The sequence below is a fragment of the Priapulus caudatus genome, unplaced genomic scaffold (assembly GCF_000485595.1).
Source record: "Priapulus caudatus unplaced genomic scaffold, Priapulus_caudatus-5.0.1 Scaffold1081, whole genome shotgun sequence".
Classification (NCBI taxonomy): Eukaryota; Metazoa; Priapulida; class Priapulimorpha; order Priapulimorphida; family Priapulidae; genus Priapulus; species Priapulus caudatus.
The window spans coordinates 50,594-63,468 of record NW_014578142.1 but is presented as its reverse complement, the minus strand read 5'-3'; the positions used below and the strand labels follow the sequence as shown (position 1 = coordinate 63,468).

General features: G+C 44.6%; 2 protein-coding genes across 2 annotated transcripts in view; both read right to left on the bottom strand.

Moving 5' to 3' along the window:
• Positions 1 to 3,310: 3,310 nt before the first annotated feature.
• LOC106815278 (sperm-tail PG-rich repeat-containing protein 2-like) lies at positions 3,311 to 5,050 on the bottom strand. Its single transcript, XM_014819725.1, has one exon. The coding sequence runs from the start codon at positions 5,048 to 5,050 to the stop codon at positions 3,311 to 3,313; it is 1,740 nt and encodes a 579-aa protein (XP_014675211.1).
• A 2,429-nt stretch (positions 5,051 to 7,479) lies between these two features.
• Positions 7,480 to 12,875, bottom strand: part of LOC106815277 (intraflagellar transport protein 172 homolog) — a 39,832-nt gene continuing 34,436 nt past the window's right edge. Inside the window, exons 33-40 of the mRNA XM_014819724.1 lie at positions 12,423 to 12,533; positions 12,012 to 12,103; positions 11,353 to 11,476; positions 11,044 to 11,103; positions 10,661 to 10,759; positions 10,226 to 10,379; positions 9,447 to 9,538; positions 7,480 to 9,137 (exon numbers count right to left, since the gene is read on the bottom strand). Coding sequence (XP_014675210.1) covers positions 9,048 to 9,137; positions 9,447 to 9,538; positions 10,226 to 10,379; positions 10,661 to 10,759; positions 11,044 to 11,103; positions 11,353 to 11,476; positions 12,012 to 12,103; positions 12,423 to 12,533 — 822 coding nt within the window. The 3' untranslated portion in view covers positions 7,480 to 9,047. The remainder of the gene's footprint in view (positions 9,138 to 9,446; positions 9,539 to 10,225; positions 10,380 to 10,660; positions 10,760 to 11,043; positions 11,104 to 11,352; positions 11,477 to 12,011; positions 12,104 to 12,422; positions 12,534 to 12,875) is intronic.

Here is a 12,875-nt window from a genome sequence, read left to right as displayed (position 1 = left end):
TGGCCGCACACGTCAGACAGCCAACGTTGATCCAACCGTCTTTTTTGCTCAGCGTGCCAACGTTGGTCCCAACGTCATATTGACAACGTTGGCCCACGGCCTTTTGCTCAGCGTGCCAACGTTGCCCAACGTCTATTGACAACGTTGGCCGAACGTCAGACAGCCAACGTTGGCCCAACGGCCTTTTTGCTCAGGCGTGTCAACGTTGGCCACACCGTCATATTGACAACGTGGCCCAACGTCAGTCGCCAACGTTGGCCCACGTCATATTGACCACGTTGGCACAAAACGTCAGATTGCCAACGTTGGTCCAACGGCTTTTCGCTGAACATCCTGATCCCTCTGGTTCTCTCTCTCTCTCTCTCTGACACACACACAACATAACACGCACACCTCTCTCTCTCTCTCTCACAAACACACGCACACACACCGCACCACACACACACACACACACACACACACACACACACACAACACAGCACACACAACAAACACGCACATCTATCGCTCTCTCCTCTCTCTCTCTCTCTCTCTCTCTCTCTCCTCTGCTCTCTCTCTCTCTCTCTCTCTCTCTCTCTCTCTCTTCTCTCTTTCTCTCTCTCTCTCTCTCTCTCTCTCTCACACACACAGCGCGCGCGCGCGCACGACACCTAAACCTCTGGGATCCAGAGAAAAAAATTACCCTAGAATTCACAAAATTGCACTTACAATATCAATTTTTTTCAATTACTTCAAAAACGGCCATCTTGAAGGTTCTAAATTGCTAAAATCCAAGTGCGCTACTCGCGCACACTCTTCAATCACACAGCGAAATCACCCCCCCCCCCACCACCACCACAACTGAGGAACTGTCTACGCCACTGACTCAATTCCTCTATCTGTTTGTGTGTCTATTTGTCTTCTACGTCCCATATATATTCTGATTCAAAGGTAGATCGCGGACACTTCCACAATCCGATCTATTGTCCAGCTGCTTATTCTAGCGATATTATTATTATTATTATTCCTTATTATTGCGCGTCGGGCTACGATCGAGCCACGGAGTCTTATGTTATTACAATAATATCGAAGGAGCGCACTAGCACCTGGCCAGCTTAATTAGCCGGACGCCTCCACGCCAGTTAGCTTACAATAATACCTATATACATGAGAGGTATTATAAGCTCTTGATATATTACGGGAGCATTGTATAATGACATGTATAATAGCTCGGCATTGTTTCTAACAGGGTAAAACATATAAAGTATCAGAATACCATAGGGTTACAGACAGGTTATCAAACATGAACTTCTGATAGTATATGTAATTATAGGTAAAATATTAGATACGTAGGCGACATATTGTTGTGCGCGTGAGTGGTAAATTTCGCAATGAACATAGGAGTGCGAATTTCAATGTTAATTAAATTAGATTAGCTATCGTGTTAATTACTTGTTTTCATAAAAGCAGGTGAATACGCAACCGTAGTCAGTAAAACGTGTACAGACGTGTTCCCATCATTCTGTTTTTAACTTTTTATGTGCGAGATGAATTCAATTAAACCTTCCACGATAAGAATAGTTATAGTAAGAAGTTATAGAATATTGAATTGATTATTGTCTATTGCAATGGATTTTAACATTTCTTTTAGGTCGCATGGGTGAAATTACACGAAAATTGTATAAAGTGTTGATGAAAAATACAATATTTGTATTTTTGGCATCGAACCGGTCAACATATTCAGCAATTCCACGCATTGACACCTTGAGGCTGAGTACTCCCACATATTAGGAACCGCTGTTCTAATGAATTTCTTATGATGCTTTCTCTTATTCTTTCTCCTTATTGCTTTCTGCCATGCCCAGTATTATTTAGAGATAGAAGGAAAATCTAAGGATATCTGTCCTTACATACGATATCTCATCTGCTTCAATATGAACACGGATACATGCATCACCGCTCCTCATATAAAAATTCCTCATTGGGCTACTCATATAAAAATAGTTAGCTATGTCCACGTCCATATATTATCGTATCGTTTCTCTGCTCAAACCTTTTCAACGCGATTTCTACAATTCCAATCAGACGTACCTTTCTGCTAAGATCTTTTCGTCAATCAAAATCTTCTCTGCATCGTTTAGTCCCAGAGAGGCATCCTGATCTGCACGTAATACTCACTGCGCGCTCTCTCGCACACGCGTCAATCCCTGCGTCTAACGTAGAATGCCTACTGCTCCCCCCTAATACGATATCCAATTTCCTCTCTGACAAATAGCGTCGAATCAGGCTTCGACAGTGAAAAGCTGGCCTGTATTAGATGATCGATACACACACGTCGTTTTAGGTGAGCGCATTGGCGGCGGCTTTGCTCTTGCCCTATCGGCTCTTAGCAGACGGAATAGCTAATGAGCTTTTCGTGTATATTTATAAGGTCTCAGACTTAATTCAGCTGCGATCTAGTTCATTTTGGGTTCGATTCACTCACGGTTCAGCTCATACTATTGCGCATGTTGATGGGCGAATGATAGTAGCATTGAGAGCGTCTGAACCAACAGCAATACAAAAACGGGGGCACTGCCCAAGACATGTGAAGATTGTACGCTGCGTGCAAGCGATAGCGTCCTTATAGGCTTTCAAAAATATATTTACATAAATTATAGTCTTTGATATGTGTATGTTTATCATCATATCGATCCAAAAAGTATTCCTGGTTATGAACGTAACTGGGAACGTAAGTCTTCAAGAATATAGCTTTATAATCCATGTATCCATCTATGTATCCATTTACAAAACGTCATGCTTATGTTATAAGCTTCTAAAGTATAGACAAACAATTGCATAATCAAAAAATACACATTGCTCGTACTTTTCTCGTTATGAATACAGTGTACCTCCGTTTAACCACGCGTTTTCATTGATTACTCACGCACACACGCACACACATACACCGCGCGCACGCAAACACACACACACACACACACACACACACACACACACACACACACACACACACACACACGTTATTAGCAGCTCGGACAGAGTCAGATGTTGCCGCTTGATTTATAATGTTGATTCTGCTCCGCCGGCATGAAGGCTTAACTCATGAACACGCACGCACACGCACGCACGCACGCAAACACACACCAGACGCACACACACTCGCGCGCGCAGATTAATTAGGTAAATAATTTTTATTCATTAGCAGAGAGAGTGGTGGAGCAGAGTATAGAAGTCTCCCGCAGGTCGCACTCATCGTGCTGCTACGCACACACTGCTACACGGATGATGACCTCTGGAACCACTTCACAACGCAGCGGATATCCGGAACGCGTCATCCCAACGTGCTGATTCCCGTCAGTGGGAACGCTTTCTCTGCGATGCCCGTCTTGCTGTTTCTGCCGCAAGGTGGCACTGGGTTGTCGAGCGTCATGTTGTAGGTGCCCTTCAGTATGGTGTTGCGCAGACGCGGCGGCAGCGTGTAGTGTCCGGGTCCGGGTAAATCCGGCACGACGTGCTTAAAGCGCTCAGTCTTCGTCACCATCAGCGCGCTCTTGCCGCACCAGCCCAGCTGCAGCTCGTACGCTCCCGGTCCGGGATTCTTCACATCCGGCTGCGCGCGCACGATCTCCGGCACCGCCGTGAAGCGTTCCGCAGACGACAGGAAGCTGGCGTGGTCGGCGAAGCAGCGCGTTGGCCGCTGCCGACACTGCGTCCGGTCGTGCGCCTTGTCCGACTCGTAGGCGCCGGGAGGCGGCGCCACGTTCGCGCTCGTCTTCGCCGCGCGAAAGCGCTTGCTGCGCGACGCGAACGTGTACGACGTCTTCGACCGGTTACCGGGCGGACGCGCGTCGGGCTCGTAGCACCCGGGGCCCGGCACGGCCGCCTGCTGCCTCGTCGTCATCGGCAGCGTGCGCACGGCCGTCGAGCCGAACGAGCCGCCCTGCGTGCGCGTCAGGTAGGCGTGATGCAGACTCTGCAGGCCCATGCCGTGGTGGTGGTAGGTGCCCGGTCCGGGCGTCTCCCTGATCGCATGCTCGGGACAGAAGCGCAGAGACGTCTGGTTGAAGGGCCGCCGCGTGAAGGTGACGCCGGCGGCGGCGATGCCGTCGCCGTCGGGCACGTGCAGCGAGCTGCGCACCTCCTCGTACGATCCCGGCGCCGGAGCGTCGCTCATCTCGTGCGGGTCGAAGCGTTGCGTCTGGCAGCCGAACGCCGGATGCGGAAGCGTCGTACGCAGGCGCCCTCTCTCGACGAGCTGTTCGAACTGTCCGCTCTGGTCGTACTTGCCCGGCCCGGGCACGGCCTTCTTCTGCTCGACGTGTACGACGATCTCGTGATATCGCGGCAGATGCGCCTCGAAGAGCGGCGTCGACTTGTCGTAGGCTCTCCCGATCGGCATGGTCACCTTGTAGTCTCCCGGTCCCGGACCGCGGCGGCCGCGGAAGTCCATGCGCTTTCCCGTCTGCTTGGCGAAGAAGACGCCCTTGTAGACGCGCGTCGTCTTCGTCTCGTCGCTGCCGACGTTGTAGTAGGCGGGACCCATCGTCGTGTCCTTCTCGTCCGCTCGGCTCTTCTGGAGCAGTCCGAACTCGCTCTCGTCGTAGCCGTTAGCTTGACCGGGCGACGGCACGGACGGAGGCTGACCGCGCACGTCGTAGATGATATGCGACTTGATGAGGCGACCGCCCGCGTCGGCGACCGCTTCCTGCTGCGCGCCGACGTCGGCGGCGGCGCCACGGTCGCCCCAGCGCGACAGCCGGTACGCGCCGGGTCCGGGCGCGTCGGAGAGCCGGTCGGCGAAACGCTTACCGCGATTCGACAGCACCCGGCCGCCCTTGACGTTGCGCTGCGACAAGCGCGGGTCGTATTTCGCCGGACCCGGATTCGTGAGCGTCTCGGCCCGGATCGCGAGCGTGCGCCGCGGCGCCATGCTCAGGAAGGGCGCGTAGGCGCGCAGCCGACGCGCGCCGACGCTCTGCGGCAGCTTTGGCTGGTACGATCCGGGTCCGACAGCCGGACTCGTACTACCCGTCGCCTCGGCGCAGACGTTTCTTTCCGCGCGGTCGTACATTTTCGCGAGTTGTAGAAATTCGTAGGGTTTTCTACGAAGGCGCTGCAGAACGGAATAGGGATCTGGAATAGAGGATGTTACAGTATAATGTACGATCGCGTGGTAATGTATCTAGAAAATTAATATAGATGACCCTATAATGTTCATAATGGCTTAGACGAAACTATATCAAACTATAAAAATCATTTGAAATATTATTCATTAAAGCGCATCGTTTAAATATGTTAAACTAGTTATCAAGCATAATGTGATGAAAGGACGAGTTTAATAAGGCACATTTACGTTGTGGGTGGGACGTTCTTTATTATAAGTATGATCATATTTATTCATAATTCGGGAAATCTTCCTATATAGGTATATATAGGGGCAGTCGGGTGTTTTTGCTTTATGAGCTTGAACGTAATATTTCGACTAAATGAAAGGCAAATAGGATATTGCTTATATACGTAGTAACATGTAAAATTAAACAATACGATTAAAGTTTTAGTTTTTAATGATGCTGAACATGCGAACACTTACCCTACGTCGCAAGAGGAATTTCGATGCGCTGGTGTTATGAATTAATTAATTCATATATGGCATGATGATAGCAATCAGCATCTCTCACGATCCCCTGCCGCATGTATGCCTCACTGCTCCCGCGCTGTCTTTTATTCTCGTCATCTTGAGTAGCGGTCACATGTCAGTCAACGAAACGAAAACTAAATATGATGCTCACGCTTTGGCTATAGTGACGTGACAAAGCCCATCACGACGCACGTACGTTGCTAAGCGACCGAAATCAAGCAAAATGTAACGGAACTATTTGGAAGACAATGGGAGTTCCCAACCTGCTGTGCGTTGCATACAAAACCCGCATAATCTCTAAAGATGTCTAAAGGGCTATAACGAAGTTAGAAAGGGGTGACAATTAAGAAGAGATGATAAATAAGGAAAGAGATGACGCATATGGGAAGCGATAGCGAAGATGAAGAGAGTTAAAAGGCAGCGCCGGAACAGTGAGGCATTCCTTTAGTAAATTGCAATTTTAAGGCTCTTTCTACTGCGATCCATCTTTATCTGTCTATTAGATCAACTTTGTTTTTTTCTGTCTTCGTTTTAGTCTTTTGGACTTTGAAGACTATTATTTACGAGGTGTAAGAGAGAGAGAGAGCCTTTGTTTTACACTATGGTGTAGTAGCTTCTCTGCTACAAATCACTCAGAAATTTTATATTGTAACTGTTGCACACTATTGCATTTATCAGGTTTTTCTCCATAAAAAATACCATCTTTAGTACATGTATTTGTAGTTGAATTACATGCAATAAAGATTTAATAATAATAGCAATAATAAACAATTGCCTGTTCTTTATGCTGACCTTTCATCTGCTATGCCAGGTAGTAACTAAAGATAATAACTTATTCCTTCTCCTAGGCTTTACTTCTCTGTCGCGGATGGTATCGCCCACGGCGTCAATAACACGCACGAGATATAATTATAATTATATATATATATATAATGCACATATTCCTTCTAATGTAGTTACTTCTCTCGCCTTCCCACTCACCCGGCCTCTCCCTCTCCGTGACTCTCACCCTCCCCCTCTCTCTCATACACACGCACGCACGCACGCACACTCTCTCACAATTTGTCTCTCTGTCGGGCGCAATATATATATACACATATGCATACATAATTATATATATATATATAATATATATAATTATATATGTATATACTCGCCTTTCTCCGTTTCTTTCCCTTACTCCCCTCTCGCGGATAATATCGCGCACGGCATCAGTCGCACGGTGAAAAGTTTGCCAGCCAAATAACCGTATTTTCTCAGCCGAAACTTTTGCACCCCCCACCCCGCGAGACACAAAATGTGGAGATAGCACTTGGGCCTATTTCCAATAACTTTCAATGACAAAAGGAAAAATTACGGACTTTCAAGGACAAATGACAAAATTCAAAGGACATTCAAGGGATGTGGGGTCGGTCCCTGGAGATTGCACGAGAGGAGCGGGAGGAAAGGAAAGAGAAATAGTGAGAGAAAAGAGAGGACTAAAGAAAGTGAAGTCAATGGAGAGGTGATGGAGAAAAAGATGGCGAGAGGAACTTCGCGTCCGTATTGTGCCAACCACGGACGTTACCCCACCAGGCAATATGAATTAGCCACGGTCTCAATTTTCCTTATATTCTAGCTTAGTCGGAGATCTGTCTGCGCATGAACACTATGTGCCGTAAGAAACATACCCTTGTTAATTAAAATGGTACATTTCAAGTCTAGAGCACAAATTCATAAATAGTTTGATATGAAAAATCTCCATCTGAATGTGTCACTTTAATAACTACAAGGTGCCTAGTCAGCCAGAATTACACCATACTGTAGCACAAAGTAAGATCTGTCTTGTAACATGTGTGAAAAGAACTCATTTACAGAATGTCAACGTTTATGCGAACAGAAGAATCTTTATATTGCACGAAACCAATCAGGTGACAAAGAACAGCAAAATAATCTATCACAGACAATGTAAAATGGACGGATAATAAACGCACGAGATGAGTGCTATTAATTTCAATACGAAATGCAAATAAACTATGTGATTCCGCCCTCTATATATTGTCATATCTATGTGACCAGATATCGCCTGAGACGAACCACTCAACGATAAATTTAACGTACTAATTTATAACACCGACCTTATATATCATAATTTAAACACATGGAGAAAATGTGCGAGTTATGTGCTGATATAACAACTAATGCCACAAGAAAACTCTTACTGCATCTAGAATAGTAAATCGTTCCACTACAATTCTGAAAAAAGCGTTGCGTTGTGGTTGGAGTGAATGAGGTAAAATCCTTACTTTAAACAGCGTGTAATACTTATTGGTGTTACCAAGTTCACACGAGTGTTGGACTGCATATGATATAGGAAAAGTGAAATAGTGATTTGCGTTGTGTATGGATTATTGGAAAACCATTAGTGGAATAGTAGCAAACACCGTACACAAAACAATACAACGCAGTAGACTAGAACATAATTGTGTGCAGTCTTTGAAAGTGGTTTCTGTAGTGTATGGAGTATTGGACGATTATAAGATGTTTGTGTGGTGAACGGAGTATTGGTCAGCAATCAGAGAAATGCTACATGGGAGTATTCAAGAGGTTGTGGTAACCACAAACTAGTGATTATCAACGAGTGGAAATCTACTTTTTATATATATACATATATATATATATATTTATATATTTGCGGCGTGTCCTGCTGCTGCTGCTGCTATCACTTGGTCGTGATTGGTTGAGACTGGTGCATGCGCCGCAACCCCGTACGCCCGCGTACACACATGGCTTACAAAAACAAATCGATCCAGTCCTACGCCCTGCACCGCGCCGCAATACTTGAATATTGTTGATGCAATTGTTGTGGATCTTTTAAGGAAATATGCTTGCTTGATTACTTTTTATGCTTATTGCTTTCATACTTTTATGAACAAAGCTGAATTTTGATGGATTTCCATCGACCTTACCGCAAAGCGCTCGGTTCTAATTTTCTTACTATTGATACAGAGCCGGTAAGACAGATATGCTCAAAATATGCACACAAATACAGCCAAGTTGGCACATTTTATGCAGTTTTCATGGTTTCAGTGTCCCTGTCTCAGCTCTCGCGCGGGCCATTTTCTCACCGGATGCCGAGGCGCGTTGCACCTCACCTATAGCTGCCGAGGCACTAAGCGCCGAGGCAGCTCGTATATATATATATATGGCAATTAAGGCATTACGATAACACACTATGATAGTACCTCGTGAAACACGACTGTGTGAGATTCGATCCTCACTTGTCTTATTCAAACACAAAACTATTAATGTAATGTAGAATAATGTAGTAGAATGCAGCGTGATACGGACGGGTGTATTTAACCACTGGAATGCAGTTCACTGGAATCGGTGTGTTTGCGTCCTACAGGTGGCAGCACGATACTGTCGATGGTGGCACGGTCGACAGTCATCACTGGAACGAGTAGCTGGGATTTGGAGTGGAGCCACACCACTGTCCAATGAAGCGTAGCACGTCCTGACAGTCGGGGCTGTGCGACATCTGAGGCAATAGACACAGCGAACAAATTATGCATGCATCACAACGCAAAGGGAATGTCAACGCTGACGTATGGCAGCGATCATTTATTATATTATCTAGATCGCATTACTTCGATTTTTGCGTGTTGTTCCTGATGTGACAACATAGGTGAGTATTTTTGCACAGAATAAGGCAACTCCAAAGCACGCACACACATACACACACGCACGCACGCACTCACGCACGCACGCACACACACACACCACGCACGTAAGAGCACGTGTGCACATGCGCTACAAACATGGGTACCTTGACAATACATGAGCATACCTTAGTTGCCATCAGAAACTTGTTCCAGTCATCTTTATTGGCAGCCCGGCCGCTTTGCTTAAACTCAAGCTTGTTTCTCAGAACTGGATAACCTGTATATTCAGAATATAATATACGACCATAAATACCAAGACATTTCAGAAGCCTACAGTGAGAGGTCAGATGCACGAGGCAAAACTTTAAGCCAGAATTTACATAGATGTACCGACTTGCTACCAATGACAGCAATATAACTAATGCCAATCACAGTAACATAGTGCTACATATTACCTGTGGTGACACAAGTTAGTACATATTACCTGTGATGATACAGGACATTAAATCTTACCTGTGACAACACAGGACAGTACATATTACCTGTGATGACAAACAGGGCAGTAAATCTTACCTGTGATGACACACAGGACAGTAAATCTTACCTGTGATGACACACAGAACAGTACATATTACCTGTGATGACACATAGGACATTAAATCTTACCTGTGATGACACAGGACAGTACATATTACCTGTGATGACAAACAGGGCAGTAAATATTACCTGTGATGACACACAGGACAGTAAATCTTACCTGTGATGACACACAGGACAGTAAATCTTACCTGTGACGACACAGGGCAGTAAATCTTATCTGTGATGACACAGGGCAGTAAATCTTACCTGTGACGACACCGGACAGTACATCTTACCTATGATGACACACAGGGCAGTAAATATTACCTGTGACGACACAGGACAGTAAATCTTACCTGTGATGACACAGGACAGTACATCTTACCTGTAATGACACAGGGCAGTGCGTGTATGCCCGTGCTGGCGGCGACGAGTGAGGCTTCATAGGTGTTGCGTTCATCCTGCGGCAACACCTGCTCAATCTTCTGGTCCATGGAGACAGCGAGCACCCACTCCTTCGTCTCCTCGTGCTGCGTCTCCTGTAACCCACAAGCAAACGATGACGACGACAAAAGGTAGATGATTCGACGCACGTAAAGTCGCGACGGATCCGTTGCAGGCGTTCTCATCGTAAGCTGTTTGTGCACCGATTCGTTTAGGATACGATTGCAGAACGTTGTTTCGATACACTATGAAAATTAGTCGTGGAATTGCTTCGATTTAATCAAGTGAAATTGTTTTGCGATTATTTTACTGGCAGGTCGACCTTAAAGAATTGCAAACAGTGATGGATAGAGTGCTAGAATGATTATTCTCTCACAGGGAGATAAGGCTTTTCCGGCAGCGGAATCTCAAATGGAATGTCCGTGTCCTGGAAATCACTGTTGTCCATCATGTCCAGTGATCCATCCTCGATGGCCTGATCGTAATTCATACAAATTATAACATGTACGTATAATGTAGAAATTACAATATTTCTATTATATAATAATATGTGCATATATAAATTGTATGTCACCCATCTTTCTACCCATAGTAATCATTTAAAATGTGTGCATGAAGAACGATCAACGATTCTGTCAACCGAGATCTCCTTGATAATCAAATAATTTAGAATAATTAAAATGATGTAGAAACTTGAGGAATCTTGTTAATTTAGCAGGTCTTCCTGAATGAAAACTTCCATTACACAAAAATACATACCTCAACCAAGTCGAGATACCGGTTAAGAAACACAAATGCCATGTTTTCCATTCCTGCAATCTGCAAAAGTAAAAAAGAATATGGTTTAGCTCCTTGATTGTACCATTCAATCTTTGAATCTGTATAATCCACTAAGCTTCCAAAATCTTTATCAGATTTTGAATTTGAAATCGTTACACATTTTTACTCTGAACAGCTCATAAAAATTTCATGAATTGTCATCTCGAATGCTACGAATAGTTTCATTGCACCATGACATTGATGATGTTTGCTGGTAGATCTTCAACCACCTGATGACAGCCGATTTACCTTTGCATGTTTTCCCGCCTCATAGAATGCCTTGTCGGCTGGAACTACATCTGTATGTCTGAGGATGCTTGCCGACAGCTTTGAAGTCATGGGTTTCAGCGACTCCTGCCCCAGACACGCGGATCTGTTCGTGCAAAATCAATCACTGATCTGTTTACTGGCATCCGCGCACAGACAAAACACTCCCACCACGCCAAAAAACACCAGTATCTAATTCGAGCAGTACTAAGGCCAACTGTAAGACACATCATAAACAGTGATGACAAAGGTTAAGAATGTCACAAGTTTTAAAATGAAGGGCTCTGCAAAAGTTATAAACATTTTAGACTTGTGACAGTAATAGTATTATATTATACATCATATAAATACTTTTAATGTTCTGATAAGGTGCTCTCGACTTGCAATATGCAGCAGTTTGATTTTTGGCTCAAGGCCACACCACTAAAGATGTCGCATGTAAAATTGAGACTCGATAAAATTGATCACTCATATATATAGTTGAAGGAGAATCAAAAGGTGAAGATTTCATGTGACAGGTCTTCTAATACTTCGCTCACTCATCTTTATGATCATGGTTGGTAGAACAGATGTTTTTACATAAAAGTTCTATATTAAACAACAGATAAGGCTGTAAAATTTACATGACCCATGACAATTACCTATTAGCATAGTAATGTGCAATGAGCAGCATGTTCTCAAACTCTTCATGCTGCTTGCTGTTTGCGTCTGGTGACTTTTTTATGTTCTCAGACTGAAATGTCCGCAAACGAATGTCATATCATCGATACAGAATAATATCCACATTGAAAACGATCCACTAACAGTACTTGTGAATAAGAACAACATTATAAATGACTATCTCGTAATTACGAATTACAAATATCACAATGATAATTGGGACCGTGATGAAAACATGTTAGTATACATGACCAGTAATAATCGAGATAGAAACAGAGACGTGTCAGTTTAACTAACCAGAGGTAATTAAAAGTAACAAACACTTCCTAATGTAACTAACCCGTGGTCAGTAATAAGTGACAGAGGAACAAACAGATGTAATTGTAACTGACCAGGTCAAACAGCAGGTCACGTAGATCAGCCCACGTTCTGTAGGAGCTGGGTTCATCCATCCCTGGCATGGCCAGCATGTCAAACACTATACGCTTATAGATGTTGTAGTTCTGCAAATCAATCAATGATTCTCGATTGATTAGAATGTCACAGGCGATAGAAATGATGGCTATGAATGGCAAAACATCAGCACTGAATAAAATCATGAAAATATAAAAAAATATTAGTGAATAAAATGCTTCCCACTTTCCCATCAGTATAACATTAGACCCTCAAAAGTGCCTACCTGGCTATAACCAGTTATAATAAGTTTATAATCAATTGTTATTTTGCCATTTTCTGCACATTAACTTGTGTAATTCAGCATCGAAAGAAATTCTACGTGGCCGTGTGACACGTGCGGTGGTCTCGGGGGGTGGGGGCTGGGGTGGGGCTGGAGCTGAGGAGGGTGG

What these genes read in the sequence shown, in the direction of transcription:
- LOC106815278 (XM_014819725.1), bottom strand. Translation starts at nt 5,050, where the DNA reads ATGTACGACCGCGCGGAAAGAAACGTCTGCGCCGAGGCGACGGGTAGT.